The 22,546-nt window shown below is 56.5% G+C and overlaps 2 protein-coding genes across 2 annotated transcripts in view; one reads left to right on the top strand and one right to left on the bottom strand.

Annotated features, from left to right (window-relative positions):
• The window catches only part of RNASEK (ribonuclease K), a 278,954-nt gene that overhangs the window by 184,708 nt on the left and 71,700 nt on the right, over positions 1-22,546 (top strand). The gene's annotated exons all lie outside the window — the stretch shown is intronic.
• NAT16 (N-acetyltransferase 16 (putative)) lies at positions 6,032-21,958 on the bottom strand. The gene is made up of 6 exons (XM_056863566.1): positions 21,824-21,958; positions 18,955-19,474; positions 15,406-15,517; positions 12,342-12,642; positions 8,611-8,835; positions 6,032-6,602 (listed from the first exon to the last, which is right to left on the bottom strand). Exons 1-6 carry the CDS (start codon positions 21,956-21,958, stop codon positions 6,048-6,050), a joined length of 1,848 nt encoding a protein of 615 aa, XP_056719544.1. The 3' UTR covers positions 6,032-6,047.

The following is a 22,546-nucleotide window of genomic DNA, read 5'->3' as shown; positions in this document are numbered from 1 at the left end:
GCCTCCACATCCCATCTCATCAGCCCAAGGAGCCCTGGACGGAGGGTGGCTCGGTTCATGGTGCCTACGTGCAGCTCCAGGGTACGTGCTCACCTGTCCGGCAACACACCTGATTGGTCAGGATACCTGGCTAGCAACACATTTGATTGGTCAGCTAGACTCAAGCCAACTGCTGGCAGTTTGGCATAAAGGAAGATGATTCATTCTCGGTTTGCACCTAGTTCTCCCCCCTGAATCTGCTTAGACCAGACCTGGGCAAGAGCTTCCTTCCAGACCAGAAGGAACAACTTTGGGGGAAGGGTTAGCCCCAGCACCTCTCTGTGTGAACATGGGAGACTTGGTGACTGGAGTGGGGAGTGGGGGGAGAGAAGGAAGCAAGTGCAGGGCACGGAAATGCTTTCTCCGGAACTCTGAAACCCTCTGGAAAAAACCTCCTCTGCTGCCTTGAGGAGCAAGAACCGTTCTCCCCACTTCTCCTCAGCAAATTGGCATGCAAGGACAATCCAGTAGCCTCCCACCCCATTACAGGGGCCGGGAGAGCATGGAGGCTGTGGGTCACAAGGGGGGGCTTGCAAGCCTTGGGGCTCCCCGCCTCCATGTCCTCTCTCTGTTCTCACAGCCGTCCAAACACCGGTTGTATTTCCCTGCTTCATTCATAAGCTTCTCAGAAGGGAGGGCCTGCAGTGGTTCCTGGGGGGGGGGCAGCAGTGGCCCCTCCCTGCTCCTTTGGTGCTGAAGCGACATCTAGTGGGCAGTCTAGGTAATCAAACCCCATCCAACACCAAAGGCTGGCGCGGCCGGGCCTTAAGATCTGGACCTGGAGAACCGTTTCCCCCCCTCCTTTGTGTTTTAATTGATGCCTGTTGATGGGTTCTGTGGAACTCAAAAGCCTTCATTTGGGTTGGCCTCTGAATCTGGCTTCTTTTTCTGAATTCTGTGTGGGTGCAGAGTGGGAAGTTGCTGGACTGCAGTCCAAGCTCTGCTCACAACCTGAGTTCGATGCTGAGGGAAGTCAGCTTCAGGTAGCCGGCTCAAAGCTGAATCAGCCTTCCACCCTTCTGAGGTCGGTAAAATGAGTCCCCCAGCTCGCTGGGGGTAAAGTGTAGATGACTGGGGGAGGCCATGGCCAACCACCCCATAAACATCGACTGCCTGGTAAACGGTGGGGATGTGACGTCACCCCATGGGTCTGTGATGACCCGGTGCTGTACAGGGGACAACCTTTGCCTTTAACATGGCCGTTTACCACTCCAGTCTAGGTGAACCATTCATGTGGCTTTCTTAATGTCATGGTGTGTGGGGGTTGGGTGTGGGAATGGGGGTCGGGGGTCGGGGGTGTTTTCAACGGTATCTTCCTGTCAGTGGGGAGAGCTGGAGTTCAGTCCAGCAGCACTTTTGAGACTAACAAGATGGGAGGGGAAAGCTTTCTAGAGTCGAAGTTCCCTTTGTGGGGAATGTGTCCCCCATTGCCGGTGTGTTTGGGGGAAGCCCTCCATAGGTGTGCGTGGGGGGGATGGTGGAGCTCTGCTGAAGGAATTCTTTGCACTTTGTAAAAATGTGGGGCATGCCCTGTGTTGGTTAGAGGGGCAGGGCCCCAGATAAGCAGGTCCTTGCCCCAAGGAGCTTGCAATGCACATTTCAATAGGGGTAGTGGCCCAATTAGTTCCATGGGTGAAAAGAAAGGGTGCCGCATTTGCTCCCCCCCCCCCCCCAGCCCCGGGTAGGAGTCTGCCTTGTCTCCTGTCGCTGTTCTTGGGGCTGTCTCTGGGCTTCTGTTTTATATCTTGGAGCTTGGCATAGCTGCCCCACAGCCTGGACCTCTTTCCGTAGGCACCCACTTCATGCCCCTGAGGAGAGTGGAGCCGTGCCCATGGAAGCCTCTGCCCCAGCCAGCCTTCACAGTGCCATGAGATGCCCTCTTGTTTGCCTTCAGCTGGAGGCTTTCTCCGTAGTGGCTGTGCCTGAAGGGGTCCTCTCCACTTGAGGGGAATGTAACGTTAGGGTCCCAAGCACAAGACCACCACGGTCTCCTGGGGCATGAACTCCAGCTCACGTGGTGGCAAAGGCCTACTGGGCCCTGCAGACAAGCGTGGCCTCTGTGGTGTTTGCAATCTTTCTAGTGCCACAGAATTCGTCATCAGGCCGAGTGGAAAAGTAATGCTGCTTTCCTTTCTTCCTGGCGATCAATGCCTCGAGACTTGGTTTCATACGTTAAAATGCAAAAGAAATCCAGCAATGGACTGTGCATGCATATCCTGAAGACGCAGGTACATTTACCTGGTCAGAACTTAAGAGACAAGAAAACACCTCGTGGGGTAGTTAATTGGGCAGTAGATGATTCTTCAGGCTGGGTCCAGCTTCCTGTGTGCTCATGCAGGGACGTATCGCTTTGGCGGCCACCCGTCCTGGAGGTGTGGTGGTAGCTGTGGTGTCGCTAAACTTTTTTCTTACTGGGTTTGCAAAGCTAGCTGAGGGTGTTCAAGCATTTTTCATCTGTCAGTGAACTTTTTTTGCAAACAGCCCATTCCTGAAACCCGCAGAGGCATGGCCTCCTTAGAGATTTCGCAGCCGCCATGGGGGGGGGGGGGAAGTGTTTTAAATTTAGAAAAACCCCAAAATGGGGGGAAAGGTCCCATTGCAAAAAGTGATGCTGAGCCACCAAAAATGGTGTTGCAGCAATGCCATGGTGTTAGGGGGTGTTCCCAGCATGAAAGGGGTTAGGAGGCTGCCTGATGGCAGCTATGCCCCCTGGAACACCCTGGGAACCCCTCCCAGGTTGCTGGTATGGCAACTTACGCTGGGAGAACGCCAGTGAAGGCTGTGCAGCCACCATGGTCCAGGGGGCCAGTGTAAGTGCCCCGATGCCGGCGTCTGTGCCAGCTTGCATGGCTGGGGTCACGTAGGGGTCACGCCAGCTCCTAAGAGCGTTCAGGCCCCCTTCAGGAGTGCACCGTTAGAGTTACTTTCATCTTAGACAGTTGATTGAAGCACTGACAGAAAAGTTAGATTCGTTGCTTTTTAACAGACGTCCAGTTTGGCCTTCTTATCTTGCTACGGCAGAGGTGAATCCCGGGCGCCTGCTGACTGGCTCGTTTGCCCACACTCACGTTGGTTCTCTCTCATGTTCAGTTACGAACCAATCCGTTCTCTAGATAATAATCACACAATTATAATCGAAGAGGTTTAGAAAAAGATTGACATTTTTCTATAGACGTGGCACTCCTGTGACAAACAAATCAGATTCCCCCGAATGGAAGTCTGAGAAGAAGACTAAGTGAGATTTCTGGATGTGTAACTTGGGCTTTTTGATCATTCCTAAATGCAATGAGACAAAAAGCTGAAACTGAATTGCTTTTAAAACTGTTACTTGCTATAATATGATCAGGCAGCGCTGGGAACTTTGATATTCATAGTATAGTTAGCAGCAGCTCCTCTCGCATCAACGGGCATTTTCCACAGCATGATGTGGACAAGGGAGGGGGTGACTTGGCTCCAGCATTCATTGTATCACATGGGGGGGGGAGTGCCTATTGTGGGGAAGGGAAGGGGATTGTAAACTGCTTTGTAACCCCTTAAGATACAGAAAAGCAGGGTATAAAATCCAACTCTTCTTCTATTTCAAACATAACAGGGCCTTCCCCCGACTGAGTGTCCCTTGCTGACCTGGAAAGCCCATCCCCTTGACCTCAGTTTAGGGTTGGTCACTGGAGCAAAAAAAGAAGCTTTTCTGCATGTGCTCAGAGGATGGCTTTGCCTTGCTTGTCTTGACTTATGTCACACATAGCAGAACACAGTGGAGAGACACAGGCACACACTTCTCTTTAGAGCTCTAGATGATTCGGTAAGAAAGGGAGGGGCTCTGCACATGGGCAGGAGTGCTATTATGTAGATTTCCCCCCTAAACTCAGCAATGGAGAAAGAGTGTTCCAGGTGGGCTCGCTGGCTCCCATTGGCATACATGGACTTTTGTTTCACACAGAGCTCTTCTCATCAGATCTCGGAAGCTAAGCAGGGTTAGTACTTGGAAGGGAGACCACCAAGGAAGACTCTGCAGAGGCAGGCAAAGGCAAATAGCCTCAGCTTCTCACTGGCCTTGACTGGGGTCGCCATACGTCAGCTGTGACTTGATGGCGCTTGACGCACACACACACACACACTGCCCCCCCCTAAAACTCACAATCCAGGAGTCACTAAGAATGCTGGCATTTCTAGGAGACTAAGGAACTCAAGAATGGGGAAGCAAACCTGAGTTACAGGAATTTCCTGGACACCCCCTTGCCCCCCCCCATTGCACCTCTGAGCCCAACGATGCTTTGCCGCTGCTTCCATCAAGAGAACTGAGCACAGCAATGAAACTCAAGATGCTGCCACCGAGTGCGGGTATAGACAGGGTCAAGCTTTATTGCAAGGGGAGTGATTTCTGCATCCCAAGATCAGGAGGAGGGAGCCACAGAGAAAGGAGGGGCCCCTCCCTGCTCCCTGGTGGGGGGGGGGTCTGCCCAAGAGACAAGATATTTCAAGGAGCAAACTGCGGGGGGGGGGGTTAAGGTAGTCACAGGCCCCTCCCAGCATGGGATCAGACCTCCGGAGAGCCTGGGCCTCTGGTCTCCCCACCCCCACCCCTCTCCTTGAAAACTCCTGCAAGCACACCCTGTTCACAAAGGGGGGAGGGGTGGTGCCACGTGCACATCTGTCTACAGAAGCCAGCTCTGGAGGGTGTGGAACGGAGCGCTACACACTGCAAGGAGGGTCAAAATACTGTTCGCACTCAGTCTACTTATAAATATATCTTCATTTACAAGATTCTAATATTGCACGTTAGTAGTGAAAGCTGCAGAAGAGGAAGGGGGAAGGGGGCAGAAGGAAGGGGGACTGAGCCCCACACCCTCCCTTCTGCAGGCGACAGAGGTTGCCATGACCTTGGGACCGGTCCATCAGTCATCACATCCCTCCTTTCCATCGCCACGTCAACCGTTGCTAGGTTCCGCCCAGTGCGTCAGCCTGGTTGCTAAGCTCCCTCGGCTGCTGCCATGTCAGCCACTGCATTGGGGCGGGGGGGGGGGCACTATCACAATGTCAGCTCTTCTTAAGCCCCTGCCAGGAGGCCCTTCTTGCCACCCTCCTGCCCCCCACTCCCCACATACCATCTTCTCCAAGGCCTTTGGAGGAATCTCAGCCTAAACAGTGTGGCTGAACTGATAAAGCAGCCCCCCCTCTCCAAAGGGCCTTTCCCAAAGCCATAGGCTTTGTGATGCCTAATCTGGAGCGCAGTTTCAGAAGTCGCCCTCCAGAGAAGCCCAGCTTTCCTCTGGAGTTCAACAAGTTCCCGGCCCCAGAGCATTGGGCAGAAGATGGAAGTGTGCAAGCCAAAACCACAGGGGGCTCTCTCAGGCCCGGGGCGGGGGAGAGTGAGCTGGGATGGGGAGGCAGCCATGGGGGCAGGGGCTTATCAAAAAGAGACTCACCAGGTCATCCTAGCTAGAGTCACACCCTTCTAAGTCCATTGACTTCCAAGGAGAAAGCAGGGGGTGTGGGACCCTGCTTAGGGTTCCGCCAGTGGACACTGCCCCAATTACCCAGCCTGGGCAAAGTGCTGCCCAGGTGGTGCCCCCATCGCATGCTGTTCCCAAAAAAGCGGAGGCTGTGGTTCAGCAGTGAAACTACACACAGCCCCGGGAGAGGGGCCTCCCTCCAGTCACTCATCAGCCCAGCTCTTTCGAGGAGAAGGAGAAGCGCGTTCTCGGAGACTCGACCCCAGTGCCCCACATTTCATCAGCGTTGCCTTCCTGCACACCAGCAGCCCCCCTCCTCCAGCTGCCACACAGTTAGCCACACCCCACTGGGTGCAGCAGGGTGGGGGGGATGGGAGCAGGAAGGTCTTTTCTCTCCAAAGTGGAAAGAGAAGGGCCGGGTCGAAAGGGGAACCAAGTATTTCCAGGATCACATGTTAAAAGGCTCAGAAAGTGCTTGAACACAGGGAGGAGCGGGTGGGCGGGAGCCCCTCTCTGCTCTTCCCACCGGGCCCCCCTCCCTCCTCCTGCCCCGAGCTAGATGTCGGACTCCAGCAGGTACTGCTCCGTATAGTCCTTGGCCAGCTCCAGGCCCAGGGCCACCTGGCAGAACTCGGCCATGTCTAGCCACAGCGCCGGCTCCAGGAAGAGCTGGCACATCACGCTGCCCTGGAGGCCGGGCACCTGGAGGCGGAGGTGGTGGATCAGCTGGCTCTTGACGTGGGCCAGGGCGTGGCCAAATACGTCGATGTTGAGGTAGAACCAGCCTTCGCCCAACGGGATGGGGAAGGGGCGGGTGCTCAGGCTGGCCACTGTAGGGCGGGACTTCTTGTCCACCAGCCAGCAGAGCTCTTTCTTCTGCAGGAGGCCCAGGTTGCTCGCTGTGGCCTTGAAGGGCTGCCAGTCTTGGATGATGGTCTGGTTGGGGAGGACCTCGCTGCGGAAAGATTCTCGCAAGATCACCTCCGCCACTTCGCCAGCCACGAGCAGTTGGGACGGCTCTGGGCGGAAGCCGCCCTCCTCTAGGGCCAAGACCAGGACGTCCAAGCGAGACAGGAGCTCTTGGGCACTGAAGCGCACCAGGAGAATCCCCTAAGTGGGTGGGAGAGAGAGAGACAGGCAGTGGTTGTAGGAGGCCACCAATGAGTCATATATCCTCAGAGCTCCTGGTCTCCTGCTCTCACGTGGCTGAGCACCTGCGCAGGTGTGGGGGCCACGTGAAATGTATGACCTCCACAGCCCAGGAGCGGTGGAGAAGGTAGTGTCAGATTAAGTCTGAGCACAAATTCCCTTTCACCCATGAAGCTCCCTGGGTGACTGTGTCTCTGTGTCTCTGTGTCTCTGTCTCTCTCTCTCACACACACACACACACACGCACACACACACAGCCTAACCTATCTGGCAGGGATGCTGAGAGGCTAAAAATGGAGAGGGGAGAACCACGTGTGCGGGCTGGAGCTACAGACCGCCCACCTCTGGAGCTGAACAGGGACATGGGATTCTTGTCGCATTACAGATGCAAGTTTTCTACCCCCAAGCATTTCCCCTCTGCTCTAAACCAGTGCCTGGTCCCTCTGCCCCCCCCCCCAGTCCCTTCGCTGCAAGCCCTCTCCCACCCTCTGACTGGGACAGAAGGACTCGGGGTCCTCCGTTCCGACCCGTGTCTCACGAAGGAAGGAGCTCCGACTCCCGGAAGCGCATTCCCCAAAGATCTGGCTGGTTCCGAAGGCGCTCGTGGACTTGAATCTCGCTTTTCTACTGCAGACAAGCATGGCTACCCTCTGAGATTATATATCTGCCTGCATCCCCCACTCTCCCCAGGGGCTGAGGTTATTGACCCCCCCTGCACTAGCCCTTGGGCTGTTCCTCCCAGGGCCAAGAGGCACGAGAATCCTGGGACAGTCCTGTGGGTGGTGGAGGCGCCGTGACTGGGTGGCCTCCCCACCCCGCATGCAAGAGTCCCCGGAAAAGGATGGTCTATCTCACACCAGAGGGGAAGGGCTCCGGCTCAGCTCACTCCCAGCGGTGCTTATGAGCAGCTGTGTGTTTCAAGAGAGAGCCTGCAGAAGCAGGAACGCCACTTGCTGCCAGGGCCAGGCAGGCACAAGGTCCAGTCCCAGAGTGGCCCAGTGTGCCACAAAGAGACTGCTGAGGGGTAGCCCCCCCCCCACAAGGTGCCCAATACTCCTGTGCTTCAGGAGCTGCCTGCCATCCTCAAGCAGCTCCCGGTTATTTTGTGAGCCCAGACCTGGTTCCCTCGCCACACTGACTAGCTGCAGTGTCCTGTAGCAGTGCTAGGCACACATGCAACGTATGTTAATTAAAGTTAAATCTCCTGCCAGGAGACTGGCAAGTAAGTAAGTAAACAAACTCCATGCTTTAACTTCATTGCTAGCACGCTGCCAAAAATCTTCATTAAAATGTAAACATAGATAGCAAAGGAAAAAAGTGGTCCTTTTGAAAACTGCTGCCTATACAAGGTGCCTCAAGCATCTTTTCTGTAACTTTCTCACCATATTATGATTGGCTTGACATTGAAGATCAGATTATCTATCTATGCATATCTATATCAGAAACCTTGCCCAGGGCCATATAAAGAAACCTTGGTAGGTGTGAAGGATAAAACTTTGTATTGGGATAGTTTCAGACCCTTGAGAAGGTGTAATGTAAAGATTGTGATGTATAACTACAGATTAAGGAGTTAGAAATTGTTCCATAGTGGGGAGTTCTTTAGCATAGGCTACGCTGCAGTGCTGTCCGCCATGCAGCACGCCCATCCATTAGGTTATGTGAACTTTGTAATTTTAACTGAACAGATCTGCTTAATTGTAATATTCTGTTTTTTCCTACAATGTAACTTTCATATATTTGTAACTGATGTGCTTTTGTGTTTTACCCTTATATGTTTTATACTGAAGTTTCTACAATAAAAAGGAATTTCTTAATTCAAAGCTTGTATCATTACTTATGGGGTAACTGGTTAAGTGAGATGACGTATTTTCTAGTAAAGTACAACATCTAGAAACCTAGTTACCTTTCACAGTATTGACCGCTTCAGTCCTCCCCCCGCCCCCATCAAAAGGTGCCCCTGGTAATTTACCTGCTTAGCAATGACTCGGTACTTCTTGAAGTCCTTGGGGCCCAGCTTGTCATCCCTCGTCAGGCGCGACACCTTGACGCCAGGATGCTTCTCCTTCACCATCTCCAGGCAGAAGCGCTGCAAGACCCCCGCCACGCCCTTGCCACGCTCCCAGGGGGCCACACGCAGCCCCTCCACCAGAACTGTCTCACCGGCATCTACGATGTAGACAGACTGGAGCCCAATCTGGTTGTGGATTTGGGGGACGGGGAGGGGAGAAAGCAGAGAACCGACCGTTAGTGTGCCAGTAGGAGCCGCTCACTGTCTTGAACAAATCTGTAATTGGAAAAAAATGGTGGCGTTAATTAAACAAAGCAGGTGAGGAACGGGGAGGGGGTGGGGCAAGGAGGGAGGCAAAGAGGACGGAGCACAAAGCGCCGTTCCCAGGCAGGTCTGAGCACATGATTAAAACGATTACAAGCAAGAGCACAACGGCAGTGAGAGAGCAAGAGCACAGAGTAAGCATATCATACTAGTACCATTGCACGGGGCCCCTTACGCTACGGGGGTCTCAAGAGCAGAGACACACAAAGAGGGAGACATATATTTTGGTAACTTGTGTCCCGAGGCCGAACTGTAAGGATTTAGGATCCGCGCTCCGGCAGCCCCGTCACGGTCCTCCGAGGGAGCCCCGCCACCTTCCTTGACGGGGCCTGATCCCCCACACACCTACGTGAATAAAATCCAGCGACAATCATTTGGTTTTAATCCATTGCTTTCTTTCAAAAAGAAAAAAAAGGAGAGAGAAAGAAAGGCACAGAAAGAGAGAGAGAGAGAGAGAGAGAGAGAGAGAGAGAGAGAGAGAGAGAGAGAGCCCAGAGTGAAGCCGGAAACACAGAATCTTAGGAAAGATTAACCCTCGGCACAACTGGAGCTGGGCGCACGGGGGGGGGGATTTGCCTCACCTGGCAGCACCCAGGGTGGGGGGGGGGCACCAGCAGCCTTTCCACCTGTTCCATCCACAGATTAGCCAAGGCAGTCTGCTCCCGTGCCAGGAGCGGAGGCTCTGCCTGCTGACGGAAAGCTCCACATGTCTGCCTTGGAAGCAGAAGGCTTCAGGGATCCCCCCCGCCTCGTCAGGAGGGCGGCCAGCTTCTGCCTCACCCCACGGACCAGCACCTCTTTCGTAGCCAGGCCAGCTCTTCACGAGAGCGGTGCCCCAAAGCTAGCAGATCCCCTGAGCAGGTCCTGACTGGTCCCCGCACCCTTGGCCATGGACTGCCAGCCTCCAAGTCTAGGCCTCCTACTCGATCCAACAATGTGGAGCTTGGCTTGGACCTGAACATAAGGAGGTGCATCAAAGAAGCTTTGGCACTGGAGCCCCCTTCTCAAGTGCCTGCCTGTCTCCCAGGAGGGGCAAGCCAATGGGGAAGCAAAAAATCATGCCCAGCTCCAGGGCCAAGGTTACACACAAGCATGTGTGGCAGACTGAACCAGACGCTTCCGACCCCCACCACCCACCCCACCCTTCCTGGCAATAGCCAGCACAGAAGGAGGGGGCAATTGGCCCAGGATACTGCTGTGGAGCAGCACAGCCTACCTTGCTGGGGCCGGCTTTCCTCTGCAGCATGGCTCGCTTGCATGAGTCGCCTGGAGCTCCATGGCCCATAGATCCTCCCGGCTTGTGCTGGGACTTTGCAGAGGCTCAGAGGCTGTGCCTGCAGTCAGACACAGGGCAGGCCGAGGAGCTCTTTCCTCATGAAGAGATTGACCGGCCAATCAAAACACCAGGGACACTGACAAGCAAGGCCCGAGGAGTGTGCCAACCCCCATCGGCCAAAGGGGAAGCCGTCCTCATCTGTTGTGGGCACCTCAATGGCTGACCAACATCTTGTGGCAAAAGCTGGCTTCATCATTGTGGCATGCTCTGCTCAGAGGCAGAACACGATCTGTGCCAGGCGAGGCGAGGCGAAAAAGAGGAGATGGCAATTGGGCCAGAGGTGGAGGGTGGGGCGTTAACAAGGCCCAGAATTCCCCTACAGGCCAGAGCACACATGGCACAAGATCCTATCCCAATGTGTTTGGTCACTTCCAAAGGTGAAGGGTGTCCATATGGAACATAAGGAGGTGCATCCAAGAAGCTTTGGCACTGGAGCACCCGTGCACATTTGACCTGCTCGGGGGCTTCCTAGAGGTAGGCGGCTGTGTGAGCAGAAGACTGGGGCTCGAAGGGCCTTTAGGGCCCTACCGATGTTCTTCTGACTCTGTCAAGCTTGGGCTCAACAGAGACTGGGACTGGTTAGTTTGTGGGAGAAAGTGACCTGCCCATCCAGGCAGAGTTCTGTGCCGAGGGCACTATTCATCTTTCTTGGCTCGTTTCACCTCAGCGATGAATTGGCCGTGACCACTTGGATGGACTCTTGTGTTCTTTGGACTGGGGTTTCTTCACCCTGCCTGCGCTCTGCTTTATAAGGCAACCCAACATGAGGCAGTGGTTACAGTGTGGGCAGAAAAGCTGGGAGAACCAGGTATGAATCCCCGCTCTTCCACGGAAGCTCAACTTTGGGCCAGTTGCACTCTCCCAACCAGACCCACCTCACAGATAAAAGCGAGGTGGAGAGGGAGCAATGCTGTAGGCTGCATCAGGCCCCACTGGGAAGAAGAGTCAGGTGTCAATGAACGACCTGATCCCCAGGCTCAGGCCTTCTGGCCTTCCTCGCTCAATGAGCCCCTCTTTCTAGCCACTCTTTTTTGGTACCCTTGTGAATACCTACTTCTAAGCAGTTTCTGAAATGCTTTGTGCATCTGGTGAAGGAGCTCATAACGCACCAACGCTTGTCCCACCAGGGCTGCATCAGCCAACAGGGTGCCTCTGCTCTTTTCTCAACATGCGGAAGTTGTTGTTTTGGTTGTGCTGGCTGTAAGTCCCCGGAAGGGCCACCTTTCCTGACCAGCCCTTGAAAACCAATCCTCCATGCCTGCAGCCACACCAGCCAGCTCTTGGAAGGGGGCAAGCTTCAGGCAGAACCAGAGGTTAGGCTGCTGCTGCTGCTGCTGCTGGCACCAACTTTTTCATTTTCAAAATCCAGCAAAATTTCAGTTTCATTTTTAAAATTGCACATTTGAGATCATGAAACCAAACCATTGTCTTTTTTGCCGGCCCTTCCAAGATGGAGAGGCACAACTCCTAAGGCAGGCCAAGCTGTGTCCTAACTTCTTGGCTGGCTACCTGCACTATGCTTTCTTCGTGGCAGTACTATTCTGCTCCAGAGGGGAGGGGTTAGGGTTGCCAGGTCCCTCTTCACTATCAGCGGGAGATTTTTGGGGCGGAGCAGGGCTTGGGAGGGGAGGGACTTAAATGCATAGAGTCCAATGGACAAAGAGGCCATTTTCTCCAGGTGAACTGATCTCTATCGGCTGGAGATCAGTTGTAATAGCAGGAGATCTTCTGCTATTACCTGGAAGTTAGCAACCCTAGGAGGGGTGTGTCGCACACCTGAGCATGCACCCAAAGCCTCCGACTGGGTTCTAGGAAACAGGCTCCCAAGAAGGAGGGGCCTGCGTGCGGACACCGCCTCCGCCTCTCTTCCCCAGGTGTGGCTCCACAGCAGTATCCCGAGCGGGGGGCCCTCTTCAGCCTTCTGAAGGCCAAACGTTCTTTCCCCAAAGCCTCTCCCCAGGTGGGAAAGGGCTTTGGGCAGAGAACGGAAGGAGAGAACAGAGCTCGAGGCCCAACTCTCCCGGATCCTCACCACTGCTCCATTCTTCTTGGCCAGCACCACGGTGCGGTTGGGCTCACGGATCCAGGAATGGTAGCGGCTCGGGAGGTAGTCGAGACCCCCATAGATGCCCTTGGACATGGCCAGGATCTCATCAAACTCCTTCTCGGTGGCGACTGCAAACTCCAGCTGTGGCTCCGGGCGGGCGTTTTCCAGCTTCATGGCTACACGGGATACAGAGGGGCTGCAGGGAGATAAACCTCCATGAAAACTTTCAGGGGTGTGTGTGTGTGTGTGACGAGCAATGGAGCCAACTGGGGGGATCCCCGTGCCTCTGAAAGCAAGCCAGTTAGACAGAAAAGCGCCTCAAATCTCTCCTCTCCTTCCGATGCAATCCAGCCAATTCAGTGGGGAGGATGGGCCTTTGGTAGGGTGGCCAGCTCTGGGTTCAGAAATGCCTGGAGATTTAAGAGTGGAGCCTGAGGAGGGCAGGGTTTGGGGAGGGGAGGGACTTCAGCGGGGGCATAATGCGATAAAGTCCCCTCTCCAAAGCAGCCATTTTCTCCACAGGATTAGTATCTATGTTGTCTGGAGGTCAGTTGTAATTCTGGGATATCTCCAGGCTTCACCTGGAGGTTGGCAACCATAGCCAACCTCCAGATGGAGCCTGGAGAGACCCCAGAATTACAACTGAATGGGCTCAGAATGACTGGATCTGAACACGCTAGGAAAGTGGGCAGATGGCAACAAGATGTCATTCAACAAGGACAACTGCAGAGCTCTGATGCGTGGGTCACAAAAATGGATATGGGGGATACACTTCTGGGTAACACTGTGCGTGAACAAGATCTGGGGTACACGTGGATGGTAAGCTGAATATGAGCAGTTAATATGATACAGCGGTAAAAGAAGGCAAATGCGGTCTTGGGGTGTATCAACAGTTGCATCACATCCAAATCGCAAGATGTCATAGTCCTGCTGTACACTGCATGGGTCAGGCCGCACCTGGAGTATCGTGTGCCGTTCTGGAGGCCTCACTTCGAAAAAGATGTGGACAGAATGGAGCAGGTGCAGAGGAGAGCGATGAGGATGATCAGGGGCCTGGAGACCAAGCCCTGCGAGGAAAGGCTGGGGAAGGACCGTGGCTCCGTGGTCGAGCATCCACTTGCCACGAAGAAGGTCCCAAGTTCAATCCCTGGCATCTCCAACTAAAAGGATTAGGTAGGGGGTGATGGGAAAGACCCTTTTCTGCCTGAGACCCTGGAGAGTCACTCCAGTCTGAGTAGACAGTACTGACCTTGATAGACCCAGGGTTTGATTCAGTATAAGGCAGCTTCATGTGTTCATGTGACTTGGGAATGTTAATCTGGAGGAGGCTGAGGGGGGACATGATGGCTCTCTTTAAGTATTGGAAGGGCTGTTACTTAGAGGAGGGCAGGGAGCTGTTCCTGTTGGCAACAGAGGATCATAGGACTCCCAATAATGGGTTTAAATTGTGGGCAGAAAGGTACCGGCTGGATGGAATTTTTTCTTTTACAGTGAGAGTAGTTCAGCAGTGGAATGGGCTACCTAGGGAGGTGGGGAGCTCCCCCCTCTCTGGCAGCCTTCAAGCTGCAGCAGGACAAACACTAGTCAGGGATGCCCTAGGCTGATCCTGTATTGAGCAGGGGGTGGGACTAGCTGGCCTGCGTGGACCCTTCCGTCTCTATGATCCTTTAAGGACTGAGCAGCCTCAGCACACCTCAGCTCCTGGCTCAGTTGTTCATTAAAAAGAAGTGCTGGGGGCCCAAAGATTATCCTGAGGTCACCACTAGCCAGCCCCCCCCCCGCCAGCTCTCCCTATGTCCAGTCTGCAGAACGGGTTCTGGGGATCCCATCCCGAGGGGTGTGGAGATGGACCCCTTGCTCACTCAGAGGCAGCTGCACCTCCCCCCCCCCAACTGAGGGGAATGACAGTGTGGGTTGCTTTGACCGAAGCCAGGCGCCTGGAGTTATGTTGCCCTGGCCTGGGAAATGTCAGTGATTTCCCTGCATGTTCCCCACGCGGCTCTGCTTCAGGGCTCGGAAGTTGGCTTCTTAATGGGATGTCTGAAGCCGAACGGCAGCGGAAGGGGCCGGCCCGCTTGGCAGCTTCTGAGGCTCACCCCGGTTCCCCTGTGAGAGTGGCAAGGACTCGGCCCGCAGATGCCCCCCTCTCACTCCGCCAGAGTCTGCACATTTAGAAGCAGGGCTGTCGGAGTCGCACAAGGTCACTGCAAGTCTCCAGGGTGATTTTTCTCCTTCACTGAAAGACAGGCATTCCTCTCCCAAATGCTGGCCAGGAGAGCTCGCCGGGATTTAAGAGAGCCCGAAGGACGTCCTTTTTTGCAATTCCAGGAGAAGTATATATATGTGGGAATTACTGCACACACGCAAACACATTCAAGCAGTGTGGCATCCGGCTGCCAGTTGGTTGGCACAGGCAAAATGGCTGCCCCGTGAAAGTGCGGTGCCCAAAACGGGAGAGCTGCAGCGCCACCTACAGGCAAGCAGCGGGCCCACCCTGCACAGGCCGGAGCCCCGGCTATGGGACCGAAAGGGGAGGGGGCCACTAAAGCACCAAGAAGATGGCGTCCCACATTTATGTGGGAGAAAGGGCTTCACCACTTAGTGGGCAGCCAGACAGCCACCCTCTGCCCGCAGAAAGGGCACAGAGACTCCGTCCCACCTGCCAGGCTGCTGGCTTGTTCCGTGTTTGTGAATGCACCCCCTGCGGGGCCCTCCCTAACCCTTCCCCCATAAAAGAATGGGGAAGCATGCACCCCCCTCCTTCTGGTATCCTCAGTCACAAAGGAGAATGCGTGAGCAAGGAGGGGGACCCCCCCCCGCAACTAAAGCAGAAGTTATTTGTAATCCTGACCCCACCCCCCATCCAGGTGTCCTGCTGAGCTCCTCTCACAGACACGCCCATGCTCCCCCCCACCTCCAGCGGGTGCTCTTGGTGCAGTTCTGCCAACTCACCCCCAGCCCTCAAATCAGCCACCCCAGGATGACAGCAGACACAAGCAATTCAACACCAGGGCAGGGGGGGGGACTTTGACTTTACGGGTTTTGTTACTGGGTTGTGCGACTCCGGGCACCGCTGTCGTCTGTGGGGCAGAGGCGGAGGTCACGATGCGTCTGTGTGTCTCTGGCTCCTCTTGCCTCACCTAGGGGTCCTGCCCCAGACACTTTGGAGACAAAATTAGGACAATTAGGGGGGTTGCGATTCAGTCCACCTGGGGCAGAAGGAGTGGGGAAAGAACTGGGGAAGCAAAATGGTCTCTTTGAAGCCCACCTAATGGCAGAAAGGAAATGTGGTGACTCGTTTCCTGGTGCCCTTTCGTGCCTAAAAGCACCCTGTGTGACCCCCTCCCCCAGCAAAGCCCCCGCCTGGAGAGCCGGCCTTGCCAGTTCCCAGCGCCTTCGCTGCCTTCCAGGGGATATCAGCTCTGGGGGACATAAGGGGTGTGTGTGTGTGTAAACTGCCGTCAAGGTGGAGCCAGCTACTGGCGACCACGGCAAGGGGATTTCAAGGCAAGAGGCAAACAGAGGGGGCTGGCCATTGCCTGCCTCTGCTTGATGACTCGGGACATCCTTGGTGGTCTCCCATCCAAATAATAATCAGGGCCGGCCCTGCTTGGCTTCAGAGATCTGATGCTGTGAGGCTAGCCTGGGCTGTCCAGGTCAAGGTGGGGGCAGAATAGTAATAAGTAAACCCCTGCTTCCATAGCTGGCCCCCAGCCCACTCGGAGCAGGAGAAGACAAGATTGGAGGGGCCAAAACAGACAAAGGTGGACCCCTGTAAACGAAAGGGGAGGTGGTATTCTGCAAGGAGAGGCCTGGGAAGCGCTCTGGAAATTGAAGCCCCCCCCCCGGACTCTTGGTTCCTGGCCCCCTTCTCTGATGGCCGACACCTGAGCTTCTGGCATCGGGTTTCCCAGCAACGGGCCATAAATATTCTATCGATTGGCTCACGGAACGGAGGCCACGGGCCTGGGAAGGGAGTGGGGAACGTGAACCCACCCCTTGTGCCAGGCTGTGCAAAGCGTGGAGGTTGCGGAAAGGGGTGGTAACAAGATCCGGGTTCCCACATAGGGAACAGGGGATGCAGGAGCAAAGCGGGAGTGCTTCTGCTCATGTGCAGAAAGCTGAGAAGCCTTGCAGAATGGCCCCAGCCCACGATCACCCTTCTGGAGTGAAGGGGTTAAGGGCCAAGGAGCTGCATCAAGGTATCCACCAGCCACGGAAACTCTCTTCCTGGCAATCAAGTTCTCCGTGGCCCTACAAGCGAAAGGCAGGGGGAAGAGGCAGCGGACCCATGTCTTCATGTGCCCACCTAACGGAGGGGGGGCTTCCTTCAAAGGGAGCCCAAAGCCTCGTGCTTGGCCCCCACTTGCCCCCCAAGCAGTACTTACTCAAAGTAGACCTTGGTGTGCAATGGAGAAAGTGGGCCCGAGTCTCCCCCCCCAATCCCACAGGAATCTCCCACTGTCAGTGGAAGAGGTAGAGACTGGCAAAGCCATAAAAGGAAAACAGGGCAACAGCAGGGGGTAGGGGGTGGGGGGGCACCTGCTGCCTCTCTGCTCAGGCTTTGCATGAGTAGGGAGCAGCCCTTCGGGGGACAGAAGTGCCCCCAGCACTTCCTGATGTCTACCCAAGGCTGGTGCAGCAGAGATGGGGGGGGGGCAGAGGGGCAACAGATGTTGGGAAGGAAAGTGAGGAGCCCCCCCCCCCCATCTCCTGTCAACTTGGAATGCTCCAATGGGCCATTCCGCTCAGCACCAAGCCAGCCCCAGGGTTTCCCTTCAGGAGCTAGCCCCACATGCGGGGAGAGGGAGAAGGGGGGCGGGCAGACTTCTGGTTAAGGGGAGGATTAATTGTCCTGTCTGGACAGAGGAGTACAGATACTCCCAGAGCCAGTGTGATGTAGTGGTTAAGAGCAGTGGTTTGGAGCCAGCTGGGTGACCTTGGGCTAGTCACAGCTCTGTTAGAGCTGTCTCTGCCCCACCTACCTCACAGGGTGTCTGTTGTGGGGAGGGGAAGGTGATTGTAAGCCGGTTTGATTCCCCCTTATAAGTGGTGGAGAAAGTTGGCATATCAAAACCAACTCCTCCTCCTTCTTCTTCACTGGATGGGGGGGGGCAGGGGGGCTGCTGCCCACACAGATGCTTCGCTCTGTCCCTGCCTCCCACTGAAGGTGCCCCACTTGAAAGGCAGAGCCCGTGCCAAGGGAGGGGCAGGGCCCAGTCCTACCTGCTTCTAGCCAGGGAGGGCAGGCAGATTGCTGCCCTTCACCGCCCCCCCCCTCATCCAATTTCCTCAAAGAGGAACCTCAAACACACACAAAATTGTCTTCTGGCTGGCTAGGGCCTGTCATCTTCCCACCCACCCCCTTTCTTCTGCTCTTTTAATCCCGGACAGCTCCCCCCCCCCCACTGTAAGCAAGAATGGCAAAGGGGCTGAGAATCCAGCAGGGGGTGTGTGTTGGCACCAGCCAGAAGCGCAGGCGGAGCCCGCAGACGGTGCCTGCAGGGAGCACCCATCTGGGTCCATCACCAGCTGAGTCGCCAGTCCAAAGCCCCCTCCTCACGCCAAGGCGGGGCCTGCCGACTTCACCCCCCCCCCACACATACACATGCATGCGTGTAGAAAGAGCCTCCCCTCCCAGGAAAAGCAATGGTCCACTTCTGACGTCGACACCGACTCCCCCCACAGCTCAGCATGGAGCCGTCCAGCGGCACAGATCCTTGGGGGGGGGGGCTAAAATCTTCCAGCCCCGTGGGAAGGGCAGGGGCGACGCCTCCCCTTCGCTGAACCCATTCCATATTAAGCAGGTGGCGCAGCCGCCGCCCCCAGATGTGAAGGTGCCGAGGATGCGCACCTTCGTCATCCACCCCCCCCCCGTCACATGCCCCGACCTAAAAATAGCAGCCATGAGCAGAAGGCAGGGAAGCCCCCCACCACCTCACCCCGGGCTCAGCCGGCGTCCCCGAAGCTAATGCTAATAGCTCCCCCCCCTGCCGCCCAGCAAACATCAATGACCAAAACGCCCCCCCCTCAGCCCCCCGGGGGGGGAGATGGAGGGGGGGGAGATGGAGCTTTGCGGGAAAGGGAGGGATTTCAGAAGAGGACTCGGATGTTTACACCCCCCTCGGAAACTGAGGAGGGCAATCGATAGCAGGAAAAAGGGGGGAAGGGAAGAAGTGGGGCGCTCCCCCATAGCGAGGAGCGGGAGCGAGTGGGGGGGGGTTATGGGCTTTTGTCCCTTCTGGAGGGGGGCAGAGATCTTCCGCTCGCCTCCTGCCCGGCCCACCACGGGGAGCCGAGTAGGTCGCTTTGCCTCGCTGGAAATTGCCCGGAGGGCCGCGGTGGGAAAGTGCGGCTGCTGGGGTGGGGTGGGGAGGACAAGGGCTGGGAGGGCCCCCGTCCTCCTTCACCACTCCCAGGCAGCCCCCCCCGCCACTCTGCATCCCCCCCCCCGGCGCGAACAGGCGCCGCGGGCCGGGCCGAGGTCCTTGAAGGAAACGGGTCCCTCCGACCCGCCCCCCCCCCCCGCGCGTCGCCCGGCCCCGCATCCTGGCTGCGCTCTGCCCCGAGGAAAGGGGGGGGCTCTATCCCGGCCTACCTGCTGCGCGGGCGGGCGGGCGCTCTCCTCCTCCTCCGGCGGGCTCCGCTTGTGCCCGGCCAGATGCGCGCCCAGAGACCTCCCCGGGATAAAGATGCGCGCAAGCCCCGCCCACCACCCCGCGCGCCACGCCCCCAGCCCTCCGCGCCCCACCTCCGTGAAAGGGGGAGCGAAGGGAGGCCAGGCCAGGCCGGGGCGCTCGGGGACGAGGGGAGGCGCCAGCCCCCCGCAGCTCCAAGCCCGCCCCGCCGCCGGTTACGTAACCCGCCGCCCGCATTTCCCCCCCCCCGCCCGACACGCAGTCGCCCCTCTTCACACGTCCGCACCACCGCCCACGCCGCCGCCCGCCTGCGCCCACGAGGACCGCCATCCCCAGGCATGCCCCACAACAAGCCCCCTCGCCAAACGACCCTCCTCCCCCTCCAGCTTGGCCAGGGCCCCCAAATATTCCGGACGGGCCGGGCTCCACCGGCTGCACATCGGTCTCGCCCTCCTCACCTCCCCAGACTTCAGGCTCCGACTAAGACATCGGGGGCACACACGTGAAACGCCCGCCACCACAAGCCATCTGCGGGGTCGAGCCACAACCCCCCCCCCGCTGCCAGCACCATCGACCTCCACGCCACCATCCCCCCCTTCTGCACGTCCTCTGCAGCCCCTCTGCAGAGCCACCCCACGGGGCAGGGCTGGGGCTACCCAACTGGTGCCAGGCCAGGTGGCGCCCCGGGAAAAAGGCCACTCCAGCAGGCACATGGGTGCCTGCCAGGCCAGGAGGCTCCATAAACACAGGGGGTGGGGGCGCTGGACCTTCAAAACAACGTGCCCCCTTTCTTAGCGGCTCTCTCTCTTTTGCTGGGCCCAGGGGGCAGGGGGCGGCCCCAGAAGCCCGGCCTTCTTGCAGTCTCCCCAGAGTGGATCAGGCCATGTCAGGCTTCAGCAAATACACAGCGTTTCAGGCAACAGACCTTCAATCCAGGCAGAGCAGCGATTCAAAGATTTATTTCAGAAAGTCAGTGATTTCAGTAAGAGACGCGCAAGGCTGGAATACATGACAGGGGGAGTGTGGATACATTTATAGGGCTGATACAATAGGGTTACAGGAACAAAGAGACAATGTAGTTGTTTCCTGCAGGTAACGACTTAAGTAAAACTGAAACAGAAACAATTATGAATTATCAGTGGAGGAGATGGCCGAGCTATCGGCTTTGTGCGCAGGACCCGATATCAGATCGAGGATTTACACGGGTGGGTCCCAATACAATTGTAAATCTCTGGCCGGAGCTCGTGTGCAAAACGGGGGGGGGGGGGAAGGAGTGCACAGAGAACTCCATTTTGTTTGCGGGGAAACCATCTTGTTTGAGGACGGAGCTGTCAGAAGCCCTATCTGACATTCCGCCTCTCCAAAGACCCCCTCCCTGGGTTCCCAGGCTTGTCGGGACAACTCCGATGGAACTCGGTGATCAGAGAGGGAGCATTCACGTGTTCCGCCGCAACCCACTCATCGTGACTCGAGTTCAAATGTTTCCAATGTACCAGGTACTCCAGCAGACCCCTCCGCAGCCTGGAGTCCAGGACCCTAGAAATTTCAAAATGTTGTTCCCAGTGCACCATGATAGGTGTTGCCTCTGGGGGTTCGGGGTGCCAATCAGGGGCGGGAGAAAAGGGTTTCTGGAGGCTAACGTGAAACACGGGGTGCACCCCCTGCAGAGTCTTGGGGAGGTCCAGTTCAGCAGTGACCTCGTTGATTCGGACCCACATACTTTTGGCAAAGTTTTCTACAAGGATGCAGGGACTTTAAGTTCTTGGTGAAAAGGTACACCTTTTCCCCGACCACAAGATCCCACTGAGGCGCTCTGTGTTTGTCAGCTGTCCTTAGCCTGGTCCAACTGTTTAACCAGTCCCGGCCAAGTATTTCTGACAGTGTTAGACCAAGTAGATACCTCCGGAGGGTCGCCTCCCGGCGGGAGGGGAACCACCCCCAAAGGGTCAAATTCCATCCCATAGACAGTCTTAAAGGGACTCTGTCCAGTAGCAGAGTGCACAGAGTTGTTATAGGCATACTCCGCCAGGGGCAACAGATCGACCCAATTATCCTGGTGATAATCGGTGAAGCAGCGCAAGTAGCATTCAACGACAGCATTCACCCTCTCCGTCTGCCCATCCGTTTGGGGGTGATAGGCTGACGATAAACCTTGTTGTACCCCAACAATTCCCAAAAACGCCTGCCAGAATTTAGACAGGAACACCGAGCCTCTGTCGCTCATGATCTTCCGGGGAAAACCGTGCAGACTGAAGATCTGTTGAACAAACAGACGGGCCAACTTGTGGGCTGAGGGCAACCCCTCGCACGGAATAAGGTGGATCTGCTTAGAAAACAGGTCCGTGATCACCCAAAGCACGGTTTTCCCCTGGCTAGGGAGAAGATTGGTCACAAAGTCCATACCAATCACCCGCCAGGGAGCCTCCGGGGTCTCCAGGGGTTTCAGCAGTCCAGGGGGCTTTCCCATAAGACGTTTATTGGTAGCACACGTTGGGCAGGACCTTACAAAACCATCGATGTCCTGGTGCATCCCTGGCCACCAAAAGCGGCGCCTTACCAGGTGTAGGGTTTTAACGAACCCAAAGTGACCCCCGTCTTGGAGCTGTGTCTCCATTCTAGAACCTCCCAGCACAGCTTCTGGGGAACGTAAGTCTTTCCTTCCGTGGTCCCAGTCTCTTCCACCCCAAGGGAACCCTCCCCTCGTTCCTCGCGAAGAACCTCCTCCCTCCTGGTCTTTGCGGCAGTGGGCAGATCTCCAGGGACCCCCTGGGAACAGGGGGAATCGTGAGTCTCCCTCTGCGGGAGGACCGGAGGAGGCGGAGAACCCACCGCCCGGGTCTGGGCCCGGGTCGGGACCCCCCGGGGGAGGGAGGCTTCGGGCGCTTCCTCTTGCTGGAGGTCCTGTACAGACGGGGTGACCTCCGCCCGGGTCTGAACCACTAGGGGACAGGTGACACCACTCATGCCGCCTTGCGGAAGAACTGGGGCAGTTGAGGGGGGCACCGCTTGGGCTTGGGCCCAGGTCAGAACTCCTGCGCTTGCCCCCTCCGGGTCCAAGCCCAGGTGTTCTGGGGTAAAAAGGGACCCAAGCGGCTGCTCGACTCTGCAGTCGTACTGCGGCATGCGGGAGAGACCATCCGCCAGGCAATTCTCCCTCCCGGGAACATGCTTAATGTGAAGCGGAACCTAGAAAAAAAATCAGCCCACCTAGAAAAAAAATCAGCCCACCTCAGCTGTTTGGCCGAGAGCTCTGCCCCAAGATGGCCTCGAGGTTCCGGTGGTCCATCCAAACCTCGAACAGCACCGTCGCCCCCTCTAAGAACTGGCGCCAAACCGTGAGGGCATGTTTGATAGCCATGGCCTCCTTCTCCCCAATCAGCCAGTTGAGCTCGGCCCCAGAGAATTTCTTGAAAAAGTAAGCGCAGGGTCTGAGCCTCCCCTGAGCGTCCTTTTGCAGAAGCGCTCCCCCCATTGCCTTGTCAGAAGTGTCTACTTGCAGGACAAAAGGCTGAGAACAGTTGGGGTGAGCAAAAACGGACTGAGACGTTAACC

This window comes from Euleptes europaea, chromosome 18, assembly GCF_029931775.1.
Source record: "Euleptes europaea isolate rEulEur1 chromosome 18, rEulEur1.hap1, whole genome shotgun sequence".
NCBI lineage: Eukaryota > Metazoa > Chordata > Lepidosauria > Squamata > Sphaerodactylidae > Euleptes > Euleptes europaea.
This window is presented reverse-complemented; position numbering and strand designations above follow the sequence as displayed.

What these genes read in the sequence shown, in the direction of transcription:
- NAT16 (XM_056863566.1), bottom strand. Translation starts at nt 21,958, where the DNA reads ATGAGTGGTGTCACCTGTCCCCTAGTGGTTCAGACCCGGGCGGAGGTC. An exon ending in GCCCGGAGTCGCACAACCCA is followed by an intron (nt 12,643 to 15,405) that starts GTAACAAAACCC and finishes GCTTGCTTTCAG; the next exon opens with AGGCACGGGGATCCCCCCAG. An exon ending in ACCGAGTCATTGCTAAGCAG is followed by an intron (nt 6,603 to 8,610) that starts GTAAATTACCAG and finishes CCACCCACTTAG; the next exon opens with GGGATTCTCCTGGTGCGCTT.